At 42.3% G+C, this 16,189-nt stretch overlaps 1 protein-coding gene across 3 annotated transcripts in view; it reads right to left on the minus strand.

The window, feature by feature from the left end:
- Positions 1–245: 245 nt before the first annotated feature.
- The window catches only part of LOC118101626 (pleckstrin homology domain-containing family A member 5-like), a 197,056-nt gene continuing 181,112 nt past the window's right edge, over positions 246–16,189 (minus strand). For 2 of the 3 annotated variants that reach the window (XM_047338557.1, XM_047338558.1), the window contains 14 exons: positions 15,181–15,243; positions 15,000–15,080; positions 14,646–14,798; positions 13,171–13,272; positions 12,977–13,085; positions 12,324–12,367; positions 9,401–9,534; positions 9,079–9,202; positions 8,285–8,476; positions 7,621–7,752; positions 7,279–7,398; positions 5,111–5,256; positions 4,602–4,765; positions 246–2,509 (listed from right to left, as the gene is read on the minus strand). In XM_047338557.1, the coding sequence (XP_047194513.1) occupies positions 2,475–2,509; positions 4,602–4,765; positions 5,111–5,256; positions 7,279–7,398; positions 7,621–7,752; positions 8,285–8,476; positions 9,079–9,202; positions 9,401–9,534; positions 12,324–12,367; positions 12,977–13,085; positions 13,171–13,272; positions 14,646–14,798; positions 15,000–15,080; positions 15,181–15,243 (1,599 nt within the window). In that variant the 3' untranslated portion in view covers positions 246–2,474. Of the gene's footprint in view, positions 2,510–4,601; positions 4,766–5,110; positions 5,257–7,278; positions 7,399–7,620; positions 7,753–8,284; positions 8,477–9,078; positions 9,203–9,400; positions 9,535–10,689; positions 10,885–12,323; positions 12,368–12,976; positions 13,086–13,170; positions 13,273–14,645; positions 14,799–14,999; positions 15,081–15,180; positions 15,244–16,189 lie in introns of those variants that run through there. The other variant, XR_007032336.1, reaches the window with a different exon arrangement.

Raw genomic sequence — 16,189 nt, forward strand, 5'->3', positions numbered from 1 at the left:
TTCAAATAGAAGCCACCCTGAACAGTACATCCTGTATTCAGATTGAACCCTCGGGTTGTGCAGGTTCTTACGCCCGTAGGTTCCCAACCTGGAGAGTACACTCTGATTCATTGTAAGATGCTACAAGTCAAAGGCTGAGAACCACAGATCCAGTTTAAGTCACATAAACAGACACAGAAAACTCAGAAGACTTGAAAAGCAGAAGTCAAGCTGACATGGTTGAAATGAGAACAGTTACAAGAACGTTTTAAGAACATCAACATTTATTTCACATGATATAAAACAGATGGGTATGAACTTTTTGCATATTGACCCTAATAATATTAATAATAACCTCTTATAGTTATAATATTTGCTCTTCTTCTTTTCAGTGTGTACATAAATTATTCTATCTTGCTTTATTTATTTTGTTTTTACAGTTTATACATCTCTTTTTAAATTTCTTTTTATGTCCTGGAGCTCCAAAGTCCTACTTATTGCTTCGTACATGTGCTATTCTGCGATTCTTCACCACCACAGAGATTCAAACCCCAAATGTCTGATCCGCCTCATGTCCCTCAGCCTCTTCACTGTAGATCCCCTAAGTAATGAAAACCAAACAGAGGAAAACAAAGAGAGACAGACTTCTGCAAGATACGTAGCGGTGTCCAAAAAGAAGAGAAAAGCAGCAGCACAAAGTGGCACCTTGTTGAAGTAAAAACCTGCTTTAAGTTTCTTTATATACTTTTTTATATATTTATATATGTATACTCAATAAAGGACAATCTGTTACTATGCAGGTGCAACGGGTGTGAAAATAGAGCGATTAAGGGAGCCTCTGGTCTCAAAGCAACACAAAGGGTTGAAATCAGAGAGGGTTAAAATCAAAGACCATCAGCGATCACTTTGGGGTTAAAGTAAAGCACTGCATGTGTGTCGAGTTTTGGTGCTTAGCCCATCTGCGGTGAGATGACTCAGGTGCTCCTATATACAGCTGTACACTCGCCTCCAGCCACTCGGTAACAGCTAGCATCCTCTCCTCCACATCACTAAAATATTCTCATTTTAAATACTCATGTTAAAATGACTTATAATACTTTGCAAGGTATCAAAAGTTATGTATATTGACACGTGTGTATGTATTTGGCAACATGGTTCTATGGAGCTATATTACCCCCCGAAAACAAATCGTACATACAGTCAAGATTGTGAAATAGTTTAGCTCTTTATATTTATAGTTCTAAAGCAGAATTAAAGATAAAGACAGAAACAAATTAAATAAGCGTCTGTGACAACAGAAGGCAGAAGGACCAGCTGACCCAGGGATGGGAAAGACTGACAACCACACAACTGAATGGCCTGGTCACCATTTTCTTTACACTGTTAAACAATTTAAAACCATGTTAATCTGACTCCATATAGCACTCTGCACTGCTGAACACTTTACAGGTAAAAATTAATTCCCTAATAGGTTGCAGCGATAACTGCATCCATCAGTAAAACTGAAGGTAATAAATAATGCACTCTATCTACATGTGCCAATGGTTTGTATCGGGCTGTAGCTCGCAGAAATAGAAAATAACAGTGTTCCTGTTTCAGTGTTGCAGTGATTAACCGTTCCCCTGTGTGTACTGCAGCCTCATGACGTAATGAGTTGGGACATGCCTGGAGAGCTGTTGAAGCCTGGTGACCATGGTGTGCCCTTGCCACATGCCCCAACCACCTCAACAGGTTCCTTTTAGTAGGAACCAGTTGTACACAGTACACACACACACACCCTCATTACTACTGCCGAGGGCCCATTGAGCCAGGGAACCACACAACAAGGACTGGTGATCAGTAAGCCCCACCCAGTGCTGCATTATCTCTGTACAATAAACACAACTTGTTCAACTATTACCAGTGTTCATAACTGTAGGTATGACCATTGTGTTGGTCAAGTAGTTAAATGAATCAGTTGATAGTCAGGTTAATCCCCCAAACCTTCTTGTTTCAGTAATGGACGTCATAGCTGGTGATTCATTTGGAGCAAAAACCCTATTTTTTGTTACTTGTAATTTCACCACCAATTGCATCATCTTTTATACAGGCATAAAGAAGATCTCTGGTGTGTTTCAGCTGAAACGGACACAAGTTGTAACCTTAAACCTTTAAAATAACAAAACCATTTCACAATCTTACATCTATGCATAAATGTTTTAGGACAACATGGAATGAATGCTCGGCTTCAGGACACGTCAGTATGGAACAGATCTAATAGGTGCTTAAGATGCAGTACATCTGCCTCTCTCTCTGTCTGGATGTGAGGGTGGTCCATCGGTGTGTGGTCCGGTCTGTTAGCAGGGCTGCCGTCCTCTCAGTCTCAGTCTCCTTGTGGGCATGTAACAGTAGTAACAAAGTAGTTCTGTTGTCAGAAGCCGTGGAGCATGCTCTGTGCAGGCTGGCTACATTTGGGCTCTACGGGATGCCAGTGTGGAGATCGAGGCCGGTGGGGCTCACGTGTCGCTGCTCACCAAGGTGAATGTCTGCGCTGTGGAGGGGAGAAAGGGTTGAAATGAGTGTGGGTCATAAGGATTCAGCTGTAATCTAGAAATCAAGCTACCAGAGTGAGAGAAAATACGCCATTTACAATGAATGAGGACAATGATGGACTTCCAGACAGTTTTGAAGGTATGGACACAATCTTTTAACGGTCACAGTTGCGTACACTGCTGTGCATTGATTCATTTTCATTTTCATTTGTTGAAACCGACCTCAATTACTGAAAAGATGAGAGTCTTACCTGTTGATACATATATTACATGTTCGCAATTGTGAAACATTGACAACAGCATGAGTGTGACAAGTCTATATAGTGAGTAGATAAAAAGAAAAAAGTCTGCCTATCAAGTAGCACATTTGTAAATAAGACATAGATATAAAGATAATCAGCTAATTGAAGAGGTGATGTTAGATGGATATTGTTTGGATGCAGTAGTCCTGGCGGTTTTTCCCTGCTTCCAGTCTTTGCTATGGCTTTTAGTCTGCTGGCTGTTACTGTGTATTTAATGGACAGAATTCCCAGTGGTATAAATAATCCCTGCGAGTTCTGGAAAAGAAAGAAAATATTGTTTTCCAAAAGGTTGAAACATTCAACGTTTGCTCCCTGTTTCCATTTCAAAACCTTGCAGTTTGTTATTAGTCCACTAGAGTGTGCTGTCTGCTTGGCTTGCAGGTCATGGGTTCCATTCATTTAATTCAGGCTCCTCATTCCACAGTGATGTGTGTGAGTAAATGCAGTGGGAATTTTAGACTGTGAATAAAAATACCTAAGTATGACACATTACGGGCAAAAACATTGTTTTTTTCACACACTGGCCTGTTTTCAGATCTTCGGCTATTTTGCAACATGTTTTCTTTCAACATGGTTTCTTAATTTATCTTTAATGGCTGTTGACAGCATAAAAGTAAAAGACAGATCCAGCTTCTGTAATACGTCAACCCAATGAAACCACAGTTTTGAACCTGGCTTTATTCAATCTCCAGCTTTCAGTTCTGGAAATGTATGTGAATTAGCACATTTCTAATAGGATAATCCATTATTTGCACATTTTAACATAAAATTCCATTCACACAGCCAAGACAAACATAAAGAGTGTTTAAGTAAAAACTACGTGTTCTATTCACAGTCTTATTTGTCTTAACTAAACTTCACACACATGTGATGTGATATGTTAAACTAAAACTGTTTTTCTAGTTTTACCCTTCTGACACCATTGTCAATACTAGCTAACACACACATACACACACACACACACACACACACACACACACACACACACACACACACGTACCTGCTGAAATAGATTTGTCCAACTTAAAATACTACATTTCAATTTAATCACTTTTTGGAAATGCTGCTGGCCTCGTTCTAGTTGAAAAACTTTGGGTTTTCAGACACAGACGCCCTCTTCCTGATTGGTTCTTATCAGTCAGTCATCAGCCGTGGTGGATGCACAGCATTGGTAACACTTAACACTACTGTCAGTAACGGTTCCATCTTTTCATTGGTCCAACGACCCTTTAAGGATGAGTGGAAAAGATAAAGCATGGATGGATTGTGTGGATGTTGCCTGAGGGTGTAGTGAGTCACATTGCTTTACCACATGTAGAGTAACCCTGAACTTTTCTAGATCTAACCCGGAGGAGCTTTATGTGTGAAGAAAAACAAACCAGACAATTAACAGACTTTACCCTGCCAGTGGCCTCAGTGGTTGTGTTCATGATGTCTCTATCCTGCCCCGTGCACCATCTACCCAGGAGCCACTTTTGGTCTTAATATACCAGAATATTGTCAGAAGGAAGGTTCTTTGTGCGATTCCTGATTTAGCTGGTTATGGAGTCTGGTTTCCTCCTTCTGAACAGATTGATTGACAACATGGATCTAACTGCAAAGCTTTTTATCAGATAAAAATATATCCTCAAATATCCAAAGATTTTTGAGTGCACATACGAGATTTTAGTGTGGAAAAGGGATTTGAATCATGAAATCTGTGGGTGTATTTGAAATGTGGTCAGAATGAGCAGATGCTTTTACTGTGAAGGTCACATTGGGAGCAGTGATTGAGGGAGAGTTCACTTACAGGCCAGCATGTTGTTGTTGTTGTGTTTCTTGTTGTCGGCTGTGAGCTGGTTGTACGAGTCTAGGCTCCGGTCCAGCTTCTGCTCTCTGGTGGTTTGTGGCGTCAGGTTCCCCTCCTCGTCTTTGGGCTCTGGACTGGCCATTTCAGGCTCAGGGGTGTGGAGGCTGCAGAAGCAGATTATTATATGAAGAAATACTACATCAGAATCTTATCGGTTATAAGTAGGCTATATCAACTGGAGAGTGTTTCCTCAGTGAAAGATGGGCAAACGACAGCACTGAAGGCTTTTCTTGGTGGAAAAGATACCTTCAATCTCCGACTGACAGAGGGTTTGTGCAATCACCAGAAAGGGTCTGCCCTTTGAATGGGAATTTTCCTCTGTCCTAAAATGTCTGGGAAAAAAATCACTCAAGCTGATTTCAGACATGCCCTGATCTCCATATAATATCCTGACATTCTCCAGGGGGAGGGGTCAATACTAGCTCATACACACACACACACACACACACCTGTTTTCCGTGGTGGTGTTTGTAGGTGAGCTCGTCAGATCTTGCTTCTTGCTTTCATCATCCTCAAAAGGCTCGAGGTTTACTATCTCCACATGCTGAGGTTCTGTGCCCAGGTCCAGAATCACCACCCTCTGACTTTCACACAGCTGAAACACACACACACACATACCCTGTTTTAGGACATAGCATTGAATTCCATTGATGATGGACAGCCTAGCCTTAAAGCAAAACCCCATATACACCACCATGTTTCCACAGTAGCCCAGAACAAACAAAACATTGGCTCTCGAGAGGACCTTTCACATTTTCATCACCTGAAGGCCACCGTGGGTAATACACCCTTGGAAATGGAGGTTGGGTGAAGGAGTAGTCAGGATGTTGCAATCTGAAATTTTATCACTAGAGGTCACTAAACCTTCACATTGAACCTCAACCCAAGATCAGTTCACACCTTACTCCTAACATCAAGCGCACACGCAGGCAAGTATGCACATTGGAATTTGAAAATAGAGGATTTAGCAGTTTTGCACCAGTGTATAGTTGCATTATTGGTAAAAAGGAGCTAATTTCAGTTCTTAAAGGTTAGTTAATTTATAGAAAGCAACATAAGGTAATGTTTTCAAACAGTAAAGTGAGTTGTGCTTGCAGATGTGCTCTCAGTGTTGTTACATGCAGTGATTTGTATCTTTGTGTCAGCAAGTCTTTCATTTTGTGCTGTTATGATATGAAATAAATAAAGAAATAAGGATCACTCCAGAGAAATAGATATGGATATTGGAAAAAGGTCAAATACAGTATGCAAACATATTTATTTGGGGCTGTGGCTCAGGGGTGACAGCGGGTCGCCCTCTGACCAGGGGATACTACGCATGCCGAGATACTGAACTCCAAAATGCCTCTAACAGAAAAAATGCTGCTCATAGTTGTACTGTATGACAATGTGTGAATAGGTGGATCGCAAAACTGTACTGTAAAGTGCTTTGAGCTATATACATACAGACCATTAGCATTTATGTGATATGTGATAACTAGGGGACAAACTAGTAGATAATTGAACCATTAAAGAAAGAAGAAAATAAACCCATTTAAGAAATAAATGAGCAGGGTGGCTCCCCCGCACTGACCCCCAGAGCGCGATCACAGTGGGTTCACTGTGGTCTCAGCGCAGAGAGGGCTACCTGGTTGATCCTGCCAGTAGCATATGCTTGTCTCAAAGATTAAGCCATGCAAGTCTAAGTACACACGGCCGGTACAGTGAAACTGCGAATGGCTCATTAAATCAGAATCGAACGCTGATTCAAAACAAAACAGAAGAAAATTAAGAAAGCACTAAATGATTGAATGAACAAATGGAGCTCCAGGGTAGCTTCACACAGGAGAGCAGTCCAGACCCAGCTACCAATCCGGGCTAAATCCGGGAGATAAACCCCTTAAAGCCAACCTGTCTTCCTCTGGTTTCCTACAAATCCCCTGTTCTTGCCCCACATTACACTCAGAGATGCTACAGCCACTGTGGCTGATTAGCTGTGGTACGACACACAGATCTGGGATTACAGACGGTGAGTTTAACAGGGAAAGCTGTGAACGGTTAATTGGATTCTCCTCTGTCTGCAGCCTCCGAGTGACGGCGGGAACTTTACCACTTCACTAATTGCTACTGTTGCGGACTTCCACACTGATAGTTACCATGTATTTTACTTCAACTGACTGTTCATTAGCTTGTTCATACTTTAATTATGGACCGCGGGACATTGTAGTTTGTTTTCAGTCCGTCCTGCACACACTGTCCTGCTGGACCAAATACTCCCCACCATCCAAATGGGGATTAATCCGTAGATGAAATAGTTCCAAACAAATGCAGTGTTTCTTCATCTGTAAGTGATGTTTGTGACCAGCTCAACTACTGGGCCATTTCAAAAAGTGAACTATGTATGAGTGAAAGATTTATGTCCTCTGCAGGAGACAGTAGGTGTGGAGCTGAGACAGGGTATTGGGTCTTATCATGGGATCGCTGGTAACAAACTTATCCTGTATAATATTTTCATGGCGTGTTGAGTCATTTTTATTTTGTATTATGAGGGAAAGCTACATTTTTAAGTCAAATGATTGAATTATAAGAAAGCCACACTGCATGTCCACAGTGGCTGTGCAGTCCATCTCCACAGTACCTCATTGTCCATGCTGTTGGTCTCAGCCTGCTGCTCCTTCCCACTGTGCAGGGTCACAGTCCTGCTCTGCTGTAGCTCCTCACATTTGTCATTTTTCACCTCCTCTGCTTGCTGCACCTCCTGCATATGGAAACAGAATCCTGTCACGAACTGGTCCCCTGATCGCACGACAGTCAAAACATGTTAATTTGCACTTTCTTTTGTCGACGTTTTAGACTTTTTGAAATTTGACATTGATTTTGAAATTGTAATGTGATGCTGCCCGCAGTTGGTTGCCAGTAGATGTTGAAGATAACAGCTTACTGGATGTGGCTGTGATATAAAAAAAACGTGACAACAAACCCTGTGAAGCTGTGGTGCCGTCGGAGCGCTGTCTGTGTGAGTCCCAGCAGCCTCAGCGGCCACCTTCAGCTGCTGCAGGGCTGCCTCCAGCTCCACAGGGTCTGCACAGGCTCCCTCTGCCTGGGCACGGCTCTGCGAACACACACACACACATATACACACTTGAATTAAATGAATTAATTAACCTTCTAACCAGTGTCGCTCGCACAAGCAGGATATTGTTTTGACACCATCTGTGTGTGTGTGTGTGTGACAGTATCTAAACATAATTAACCTTTGGAGCTGATTGGTTTAAGGTCGACGTCAAGGTCAACCGAAACGATTATCTGAAAAATGTTTTCCAAAATATCTCCTGTCTCTATAAATAATAGAGAGACATTCTAAAGCTTGTATTGATCTGAAAACTATTCCCCATCCTTTGATTTCATACGATATGTGACGTCATGAAAAAGTCACGATGAGGTCAGTTAACGATGCCCTGTCAATAGTTCAAAAATGCATTTTCCCAGTTATCTCTGAATCCAATAGGTCTATTGACTTGACCTGAAGCTAATACAGATACAAAAATAATTGATAAACATATGATAGCCAAGTGATGCACAAACTTTTGCAGCCAATAAGATTAGAGACACATGCTACAGTTTATGTGTGTGTGTGCATGTACCTGCTGGGTAGCAAAAGGGTTGTCTTTGCTGAAAGAGGGTGAGCGGGATGGGGTTTCCCTCTTCTTCTCTCGGAGCGTCGAGGCCTCCTGGTTTCTCCTCATCCTCTCCAGCTGCTCCTCCACACTCATCCTCGCTCGGCCCACCTCTCGATCCCCATAACCCGGCTGATCCGCTGCACTCCTGGGACGGTCCTGCACGGGAGCACACCCACACGCTTACATTCCGCTGGTTCGTTGTCAGAAGTGCATGGTTTTACTATAACTGTGTAAGGTCTCAACCTCACTATGTGAAGTGCCTTGAGATAATTTACGTTATGATTTAAGGCTGTACAAATAAAATAAAATAAAATTGAATTATTTTGCTCCTTGCATTAAACTGTAGGTTTATGTTTTTTGATTTTCCAGCATTAGTGACAGCAACTGTATCTCAATAAATAGTTATTGGATATTGAAATGCACGCTATCCAAGAGGAGGATTTTTGTAGCTGCCTGAACTTCACTTGGCAAAAATGTGAGTATTTAACATTTTGGGTGAAAGTTTACATTCAGCATGTGTGTCTCATGTGTGAAGTTTGGTGGTGCAGGGCAGGTGCAGGTGCAGTGTGGGTGAGCCACAGTCACATCAGATCCTGTGACACGGGAAAAAAAAAGGCTGAAGGGAACAGGGGAAACTAAAGAGCTCTGACTCAAAGGAACGTTCACCGGCACAAAGAGTCAACAAAACAATCCTCTGGTCTGTTTCATCACATCTGCAAATCAAAACTGAGTCATTTCATGGCTTTTGCATCTCTTACTGATCTGGCCTCTGGCTTCTTGGTCTTCCTCAAGGTGACGTAGGAGGCGATGGTGGACGACTCAGGAGGGTTCATGGGAGATTTGGTCCTGGGAGGGACAATGCCCACCGGGTAGGGGGGCACTGTTGGAGAGACATCATGGAATGCTGTCACTTACACATTAGCAAACAAACACTGCAGTCAGGCTAATTGCTCATGCTGTGGCAGAACATTTAACCGTGCTCCATTTCACAAGAGATGCACCACATGTCAGTTGTCAGACAGTTACGGACATTAAACTGTTTTAAACAAGTTGTAGTTTTCCAAAAAACAGGGGGGCACCTTTGAGGCTCCAGAGTCTTTACTCTCTGCAGAGGTCTCCGTCTTGTCCTTGTCCTCACCGTTGGCCTCGTCCACTTCCTCTTTGACTGTTGTCAGCTCAGGTTCACTCTTATACAGACGATAGTCTGGCGCTTGCTGTGGCAGGGGGGAGAGATTGATGCATGTTTTTTTAGTTGTTCTTCGCTAAACTAAAAAACATTCTGAAACAAACTAAAGAGTGACACTCAGCTTTGTTGACTTAACACATTTCTTATTGCAGTTGATGGGTTCAATTCTTATATCTCCCAAATGTCAGCTGAGAAAGTGGAAGTTTCTTATTCAACACATTTAAACTCCAGATCCTCACAAGAAACTTGTTTGGCAATTTGGAACACAGATCACTGTGAGGGCAAACAGTTAGATTTTTCATATTTAGATAAACTTAGAATGTTCAAGAAAATGTTTTTGATACTTCTAAAACTATGTTCAGGTATTCTGAGAAAAAGTCCCTGATTTTGTACTTATAATATTATGAGAATAAACCTTTTTCAAGGAGAAGTTGTATTGTTTGAAGTAAAAAGTCCTATTTTCATGATCAAGAATGAAGCAAACATTTTCACAGTAAAAGTTCATGGAAAAAATAATAAATATAATAAATAATATATAAATTTCTAAATCTCTATTTTCAGCCCGTGGGTTCTGAGTTCTGCTACAATTCTCTACTGTCCAAGACTTAAAGAGAGAAAAAGTTACACAGACAAGAGGAGATTTGACCTTGTCTTTGTTAAGAGCATGAAAATCACTGTGAGCTTGCAGTAAATGCCTCATGGCACCAAACTAAATCTCAGAATCTGAGTTTTCAGGTTCCGTGAAGTACTGAAGCTCTTTGTGTGTAGATACAGGAAACACTCAAAGCAAAAAACCCACTCAATAAAACATCCCCTTCACAAAGGTGAAATTCAATTAATAAATCCATGGAGTAGAGCAGGGCTGAATGGGACTGTGTGGGTGAGTGGAGACAGTGGAGGCTGGATGGAGCATGGATCCAAGGGGGGAAAAAGGAGGGGAATTAGTTACATTTACTCAAAATGGCACTTGGTGAGGAGTGAGTCCCTGTATGTTAATTCAGTCTTTAGGATGGAGCTCAGGTATGAGAATGATGACAATTCATATAAAAATGGTTGTAAAGCACAGAGGACCTTCTGAAACAGAGAGTCCAGAGGCAGAGGGCTGGATGGCGGTGACAGCGAACCACAGATGTGACGGAGGGGAGCACACATGGGAGGGCATGGGGGCATGAACGGTCCTTACGCTGTGCGCTCCGTTCCTAGAGCCGGCCTTGCGGTCCTCGGGCCGGGCTGTGTGGCTGGGCAGGCGCCCGCTGGTGTGGGCGTGGTGGGGGGCACGTTAGGGGCGCTCTGATGAGTCGTAGTACTGGGGAAGGGGCGGGCGGGGGGGCACACTGTTGCCCTCCTTGGGAGGACTGAGTGGCAGCAGCATCACTGTCTGTTGACAGTCAACATAACAGGTCTCATTCCAAGGAAATAATATGGTATTAATGGATTTTACTTGCAAGCAGGATCTACTTGAACAGTCTTAAAGCTCATCCAAGTGAATTCAAGTACACTCTGACGGTGTGATGAAAACGTTGGCCGCTAGGGGGCAGTGCAGCTGAAAACTCAGAAGTTACATATTCCTTGTAATTTGGTGAACATGCTAATTAACAGTTTACAATCCACATCCATCAGACATGAAGGAATGTTCACTTTCATTCGGAGTAGTTTCTGGTCACCTCATGAATATATCCCTGAAATCTGCTCTCCTTTTAGCTCCGTTTTGGTCTGCACCAACTCCTGAGATATACAGTATCCCTGTCTGTTAAAAGTGCTGAGCACGTTTGGTTCTCTGGGTATATCAGAGCTTTTTTTTTACTGACAACAACATCTCACTCCTACTGGAGACATTTTTTTTATCAAATTGGTGTGAGCCATAAAACCAAAACAACGAGCTGAGGGATGCTAAAGTGCCCTGTAGAGTTGAGGGGAACTCATTTATTATTCTTGTGTGTGGATGGCTGTAACATATCATTTCAAATCAGACTGACATATCCAAATTCCCTTGAAAACTTTGTGTCAGCATTATCTGTAAATGATGTATGAATTGGATGAAGGTCACTTTTGCTCACCCTTTAAATTTTTATATTTTTAAGCCACTGGAGCAGAGATACAGAGAGAGATTGAAAGAATAAAACATGAAAGAATTTTGACTCTGGGCCAAGCTGTTTTCAAGACAATTGTGAAAATGTAAAACTGCTTGTTTCAACACCGGTAGTAGTAGTTACGAGCAGTCGAGAAGCCAGAATAACAAGAACAAAAAAAATGGGGCCCCAGCAGCTCCATGGACCCCTGAAAACAGATCAGCCGGAATAAAGGCAAATCTATGTGAATAAAACTCAATTTGGGTTCAACCTGAACAGACCCTGAGTGTCTAACCCAAGACAAAAGTTATACGTTCGTTTTTTTCTTCAAAAACAGGTCACTCTAGAGATTGAATGTTGGAGAAATCATGAACGCACCCACAAGGGTTATTCTAATCATTGCTGGCTCACAACTACATGACTGAAAAAGGTCATTGTGATGAATTAGCTACCTCAAGCAAGGTTCAAGAGTCAGCAAGTGGATTATTATAGTACACTGAATTAAAATGAAACCAGTATGAAGGAAATCATTTGAAACACTTCAATCCTGTGGTCATGAGCTTCATAATGAGCCCAGGTACTTTCATCCCTTTTGATATTACGGTAAAATCAAAAGCACAAAATCACTCTTCATTCAAACATTTTAAAGATGCATATTATTAGAGCCTGAGGCTAAACCGAATGTGAATCAGCTGAAAGCGAGTGTGGCGTAATGTGGACAGTAGAATGGGCTGGGACGGTGCCTTACTTCATTCTTCTGGAGACTGGACAGAGGTTTGGAGCCAGGGAAATCTGTTGAATACACAGCAAATGGAGGAAAGAGAAAAAGGAACGTGAGCATTGTGGGAAACAGCATTTGTAGTCATGTTTTTCCTTTTACATCTTAAAGACATTTTTAAATCCAAATTAAAGTAACACAAAGGTGAATCAGAAATGTACTTCAGAGAGGCAATTTCATTTCATTAGCACGATGGAAATATTTCTTTCTCTTGCCACAGTTACAGACTGGATACCTCATCATTTGGGGTAGAGAGCCGTAGTGTTAAAGATCTATTGTGTAAGATTAAGTTGAAAGGGATCATTTGGCAGAAATTGAATATAAAATAATCCCATTGATGTTTTCACTAGTGAGCAATTGTTTTGATTGTACAAATTGTTCTTTTGTTACCCTAGAATGGGCCTTTATATCTAAATACTTTATATTTATATCAGGAGTGGGTCCTCTCTAGGGAGGCTGCCATGTTTTTTTACAGTAGCCCAAACTGGACAAACTACCTCCTTGGGTTTTATGTCAACTGAAGGCTACCACAGGTTCTCTTTCATGTTTGGAAGGGAAGGGTGACCCAGCCATCAGAAATGAATCCTTGATTGTGACTTATTTACGTGTGATTCCAGACTCACTGTTGTCTGTGCACCGCTGTGGTTTGTTTTTGGCCAGAGCCTCCATCACGTCCTGGATCCTCCACAGCTCCTTCTGGATCTGGATGTGCCGCTGGCTTGGAGGCTCTGTCTGAGGACACACCCACACACACACACACACTGTTAAAACCTTCTTCACTCTAGAAAGTGTGTGACTGTGTGTGTGCGTATATTACCTGTGGGCTGCCTAGGGCCTCCAGCTGCTCTAGCAGGTTGGACTTAGCCTGAGTGACATCCATCTCCAGCCTGTCATAATCCCTCCAGGAGCGTTCCAACTCCTGAAACCAGGGCACCAGCCAACAACAGGGTCACAAGAGTGTGTATGGGTGTATATGCCTACATTTCTACTTCTCAAAGAACAGTATTTACACTATTTCAAATCATTTGGATGTCTTGGATGTATATCTACAGGTTTTCAACACACTGTTCCAGAGATAAAAGAAATGTGTTAATGGAGGACTCATTTCTTACAGACTTATTTCTGTCACAAGTCTTCCCTGGAAAATTGTTGCTGCTGTCATTAATAACATCTTTACACTCTTATTGTTTTCATTATAATTAGTCTAAGCTGAAACCTGATGGTGCACAAGTGTTCCTGGTCTCTCTCTCCTCTCTCTCCCCACTATCTCTCTCTCCTCTCTCCCCCTCTCCTCTCTTTCCCCACTATCTCTCTCTCCTCTCTCTCCCCCTCTCCCCTCTCTCCCCACTATCTCTCTCTCCTCTCTCCCCCTCTCCTCCCTCTCACTACTGTCTCTCTCTCTTATCTTTTGGCAGTTAGTCACAGGGGTTGGACTGAGGGGGATTCCTTGAGCAATGAGGCTGGGGGATTGGGAAGGAGTAGTGTCCTTTTCACAGACCACACTGTCCACGGTTGTCAAAGGGGGGTTCCTCCAGTAAATCTACACAGTGTGTTCTGTGAAGGTGGACTGATGCATTTTCTCAATGTCATTTTTAAATCTTGTGCCCACAAACCTAATTACATTCCCCTGCATTGAATTGGTGAAGAGGCTGGTGTCTCAAATTGAATCAAACGTCCTACATTATCAGATACAACTAGATTTAATTTCGATGTTATTCACTTTATTTTAATACTTTGGGTGAAGTGGCCTTTTAAAAGACCTTGCGGAGAAAAAATAGTTTGCCACTGTGAAGCTCTATGAAAAGTGTGTAACTCTGCCAAGACCCAACAGTCCCTTTATGAAACCACATTTAAATTCCCTGGATCCAGATTTTTATTTGGATCCACAACAAAATACACACAGCGACAAACACCAGTCCCCTAAACATGTCACATTTTTTAATCAAGATCCATGAATTATTCTCTGAGAAATCAATGAAAATATAAAAAAACATGCTGCATCCTTCCACCAGGTTTCATGGTAATCCATCCTCTAGTTTTTGCATAATCATGCTTACGAAAATACAACCAACCAACCAACAAACAGACAAAACTGAAAACATAACCTCTGTGGCGGAGGTAACAATAGATCCCAAATATATCTTGTGACACTTCCAGTAGCAGTGGTCTCCACAAGCATTGCACCCCTCTGAGAAGCACTGTTTGTTAGTTCAACCTGATTACCGGACCTATTCAACTTGTCCTGCAATGGTGCGTGCATGTGTGAGAGAGAGTGTATTGAGTTGTACTTACAGAGCTGACTCTGGACAGCTCTCTGCAGGTGCTCAGGAGGCCGTTCTGCAGCACGTCCCTCTGCTGGACCAGGCTCTGTGTGGCTGCAGCACTGGAGCCGCTCTGTTCACTCAGCTCCTGACTGGCTGACAGCAGGGCCGTCTCCAGAGTGTGCTGTCACACAAACACATGCATCCACACGCACACACACACACACACACACACACACACACAAACACACAATATCCATGACTTCAGAGGACATTTACTTCTTTTGCTGGAGACTCACCAGAACCTGACACATTTTCACTTTAAAATGTAATGATTTCTTTTATGGATACTTAAAAGCATTGATACACACGCAGACCGCTGTACCTTCTCTCTGTGCAACTGCTGCACTTTCTCCTCCTGCATCCTCAACGCCTTGTCCTGCTCACACAGCCTGCTCAGCTTGGTCTAACACACACACACAAACACACACACACACACACACACACATGAACTAAAGTGTATGTGAAGTTTAAAGGTTTCTGACTGAAGGCTGTGCTTGGCTTACGTCTACGTCGGCCTCCTCTGGGCGCTGGCTGAAGGAGCTGTCCTTATAGTCGTCTGGGGTGACCTGAAACGAGGCGGCAGGGTCAGAGACAGGCAGCAGGGGGCGACAACAACACATCAGTTAGGATGGAGAGCAGCGAGCCCCGGCAATGAAGAGTTCTCTACTCAGAATGCTGTTTCATGCAATTTGGGGGAGAAGAATGACCTGACATCTTCGTTACGAAACTTAATGTTGTCTCTAGTCTGTGTTAACCAAAGGGATGACTAATGTGCTGTCTTTCTGGAAGTGCAAGAATTCAATTAAAGGTGTGATATAAATAGAGCTTTGTTGGATTACAAGTCATTTTTTTCCACAAATGCCGCAGAGTGAGTAAAGAAATCTTCATAATTTGCCTCCTGCTGCTCATTCCAGAGGCGGTGAGCGAGGGGATGAAGGGATGAGCGCTCGGTGCATATTCACTAATCCTGTTTAATTTCCCTTGAAGCTGTTTACCCAGGTGTTACCAGGGATGCAGTTGCTGAATATTATAATGAAGATAAAGTCAGAGAGAGATGTAGCCAGAGAGCACAGATGCACACTAATACAAGTAAAACTAAGCCCCACACAACCATACTCTGTATATGAATCAAATCTCGACATGGGATACGTTCATCAGCATTATCTTCAGAGTTTGACATCAACAGCTATTGGAGGGGGAGTCATTTTCAGTGCTTGCTGAAAGTCTGAGTTCAGACACTTACTTGCAAGCTGGATTTGTGACATCACAACCAAACCTGGTCCATCTTAAGGGTCGCACACACATTTGATGTGGAAAGAATTATCTTTCAGCGATGTAGGATCTTCTATCCAGTACTCAAAATTAAACTTACAACTTAAGTTGTGTATTCCGGATTTGTTTAAAGAAGGAGGTAGTGCTGATGTCAATCATCAATTGCAAACCAGGTAATTGGACTTTCTTTAATGGAAAACAACATATCCGGCAAATTGTATTATTCAAGTATTTTGTATA

The sequence above is a fragment of the Hippoglossus stenolepis genome, chromosome 22, assembly GCF_022539355.2.
Source record: "Hippoglossus stenolepis isolate QCI-W04-F060 chromosome 22, HSTE1.2, whole genome shotgun sequence".
Classification (NCBI taxonomy): domain Eukaryota; kingdom Metazoa; phylum Chordata; class Actinopteri; order Pleuronectiformes; family Pleuronectidae; genus Hippoglossus; species Hippoglossus stenolepis.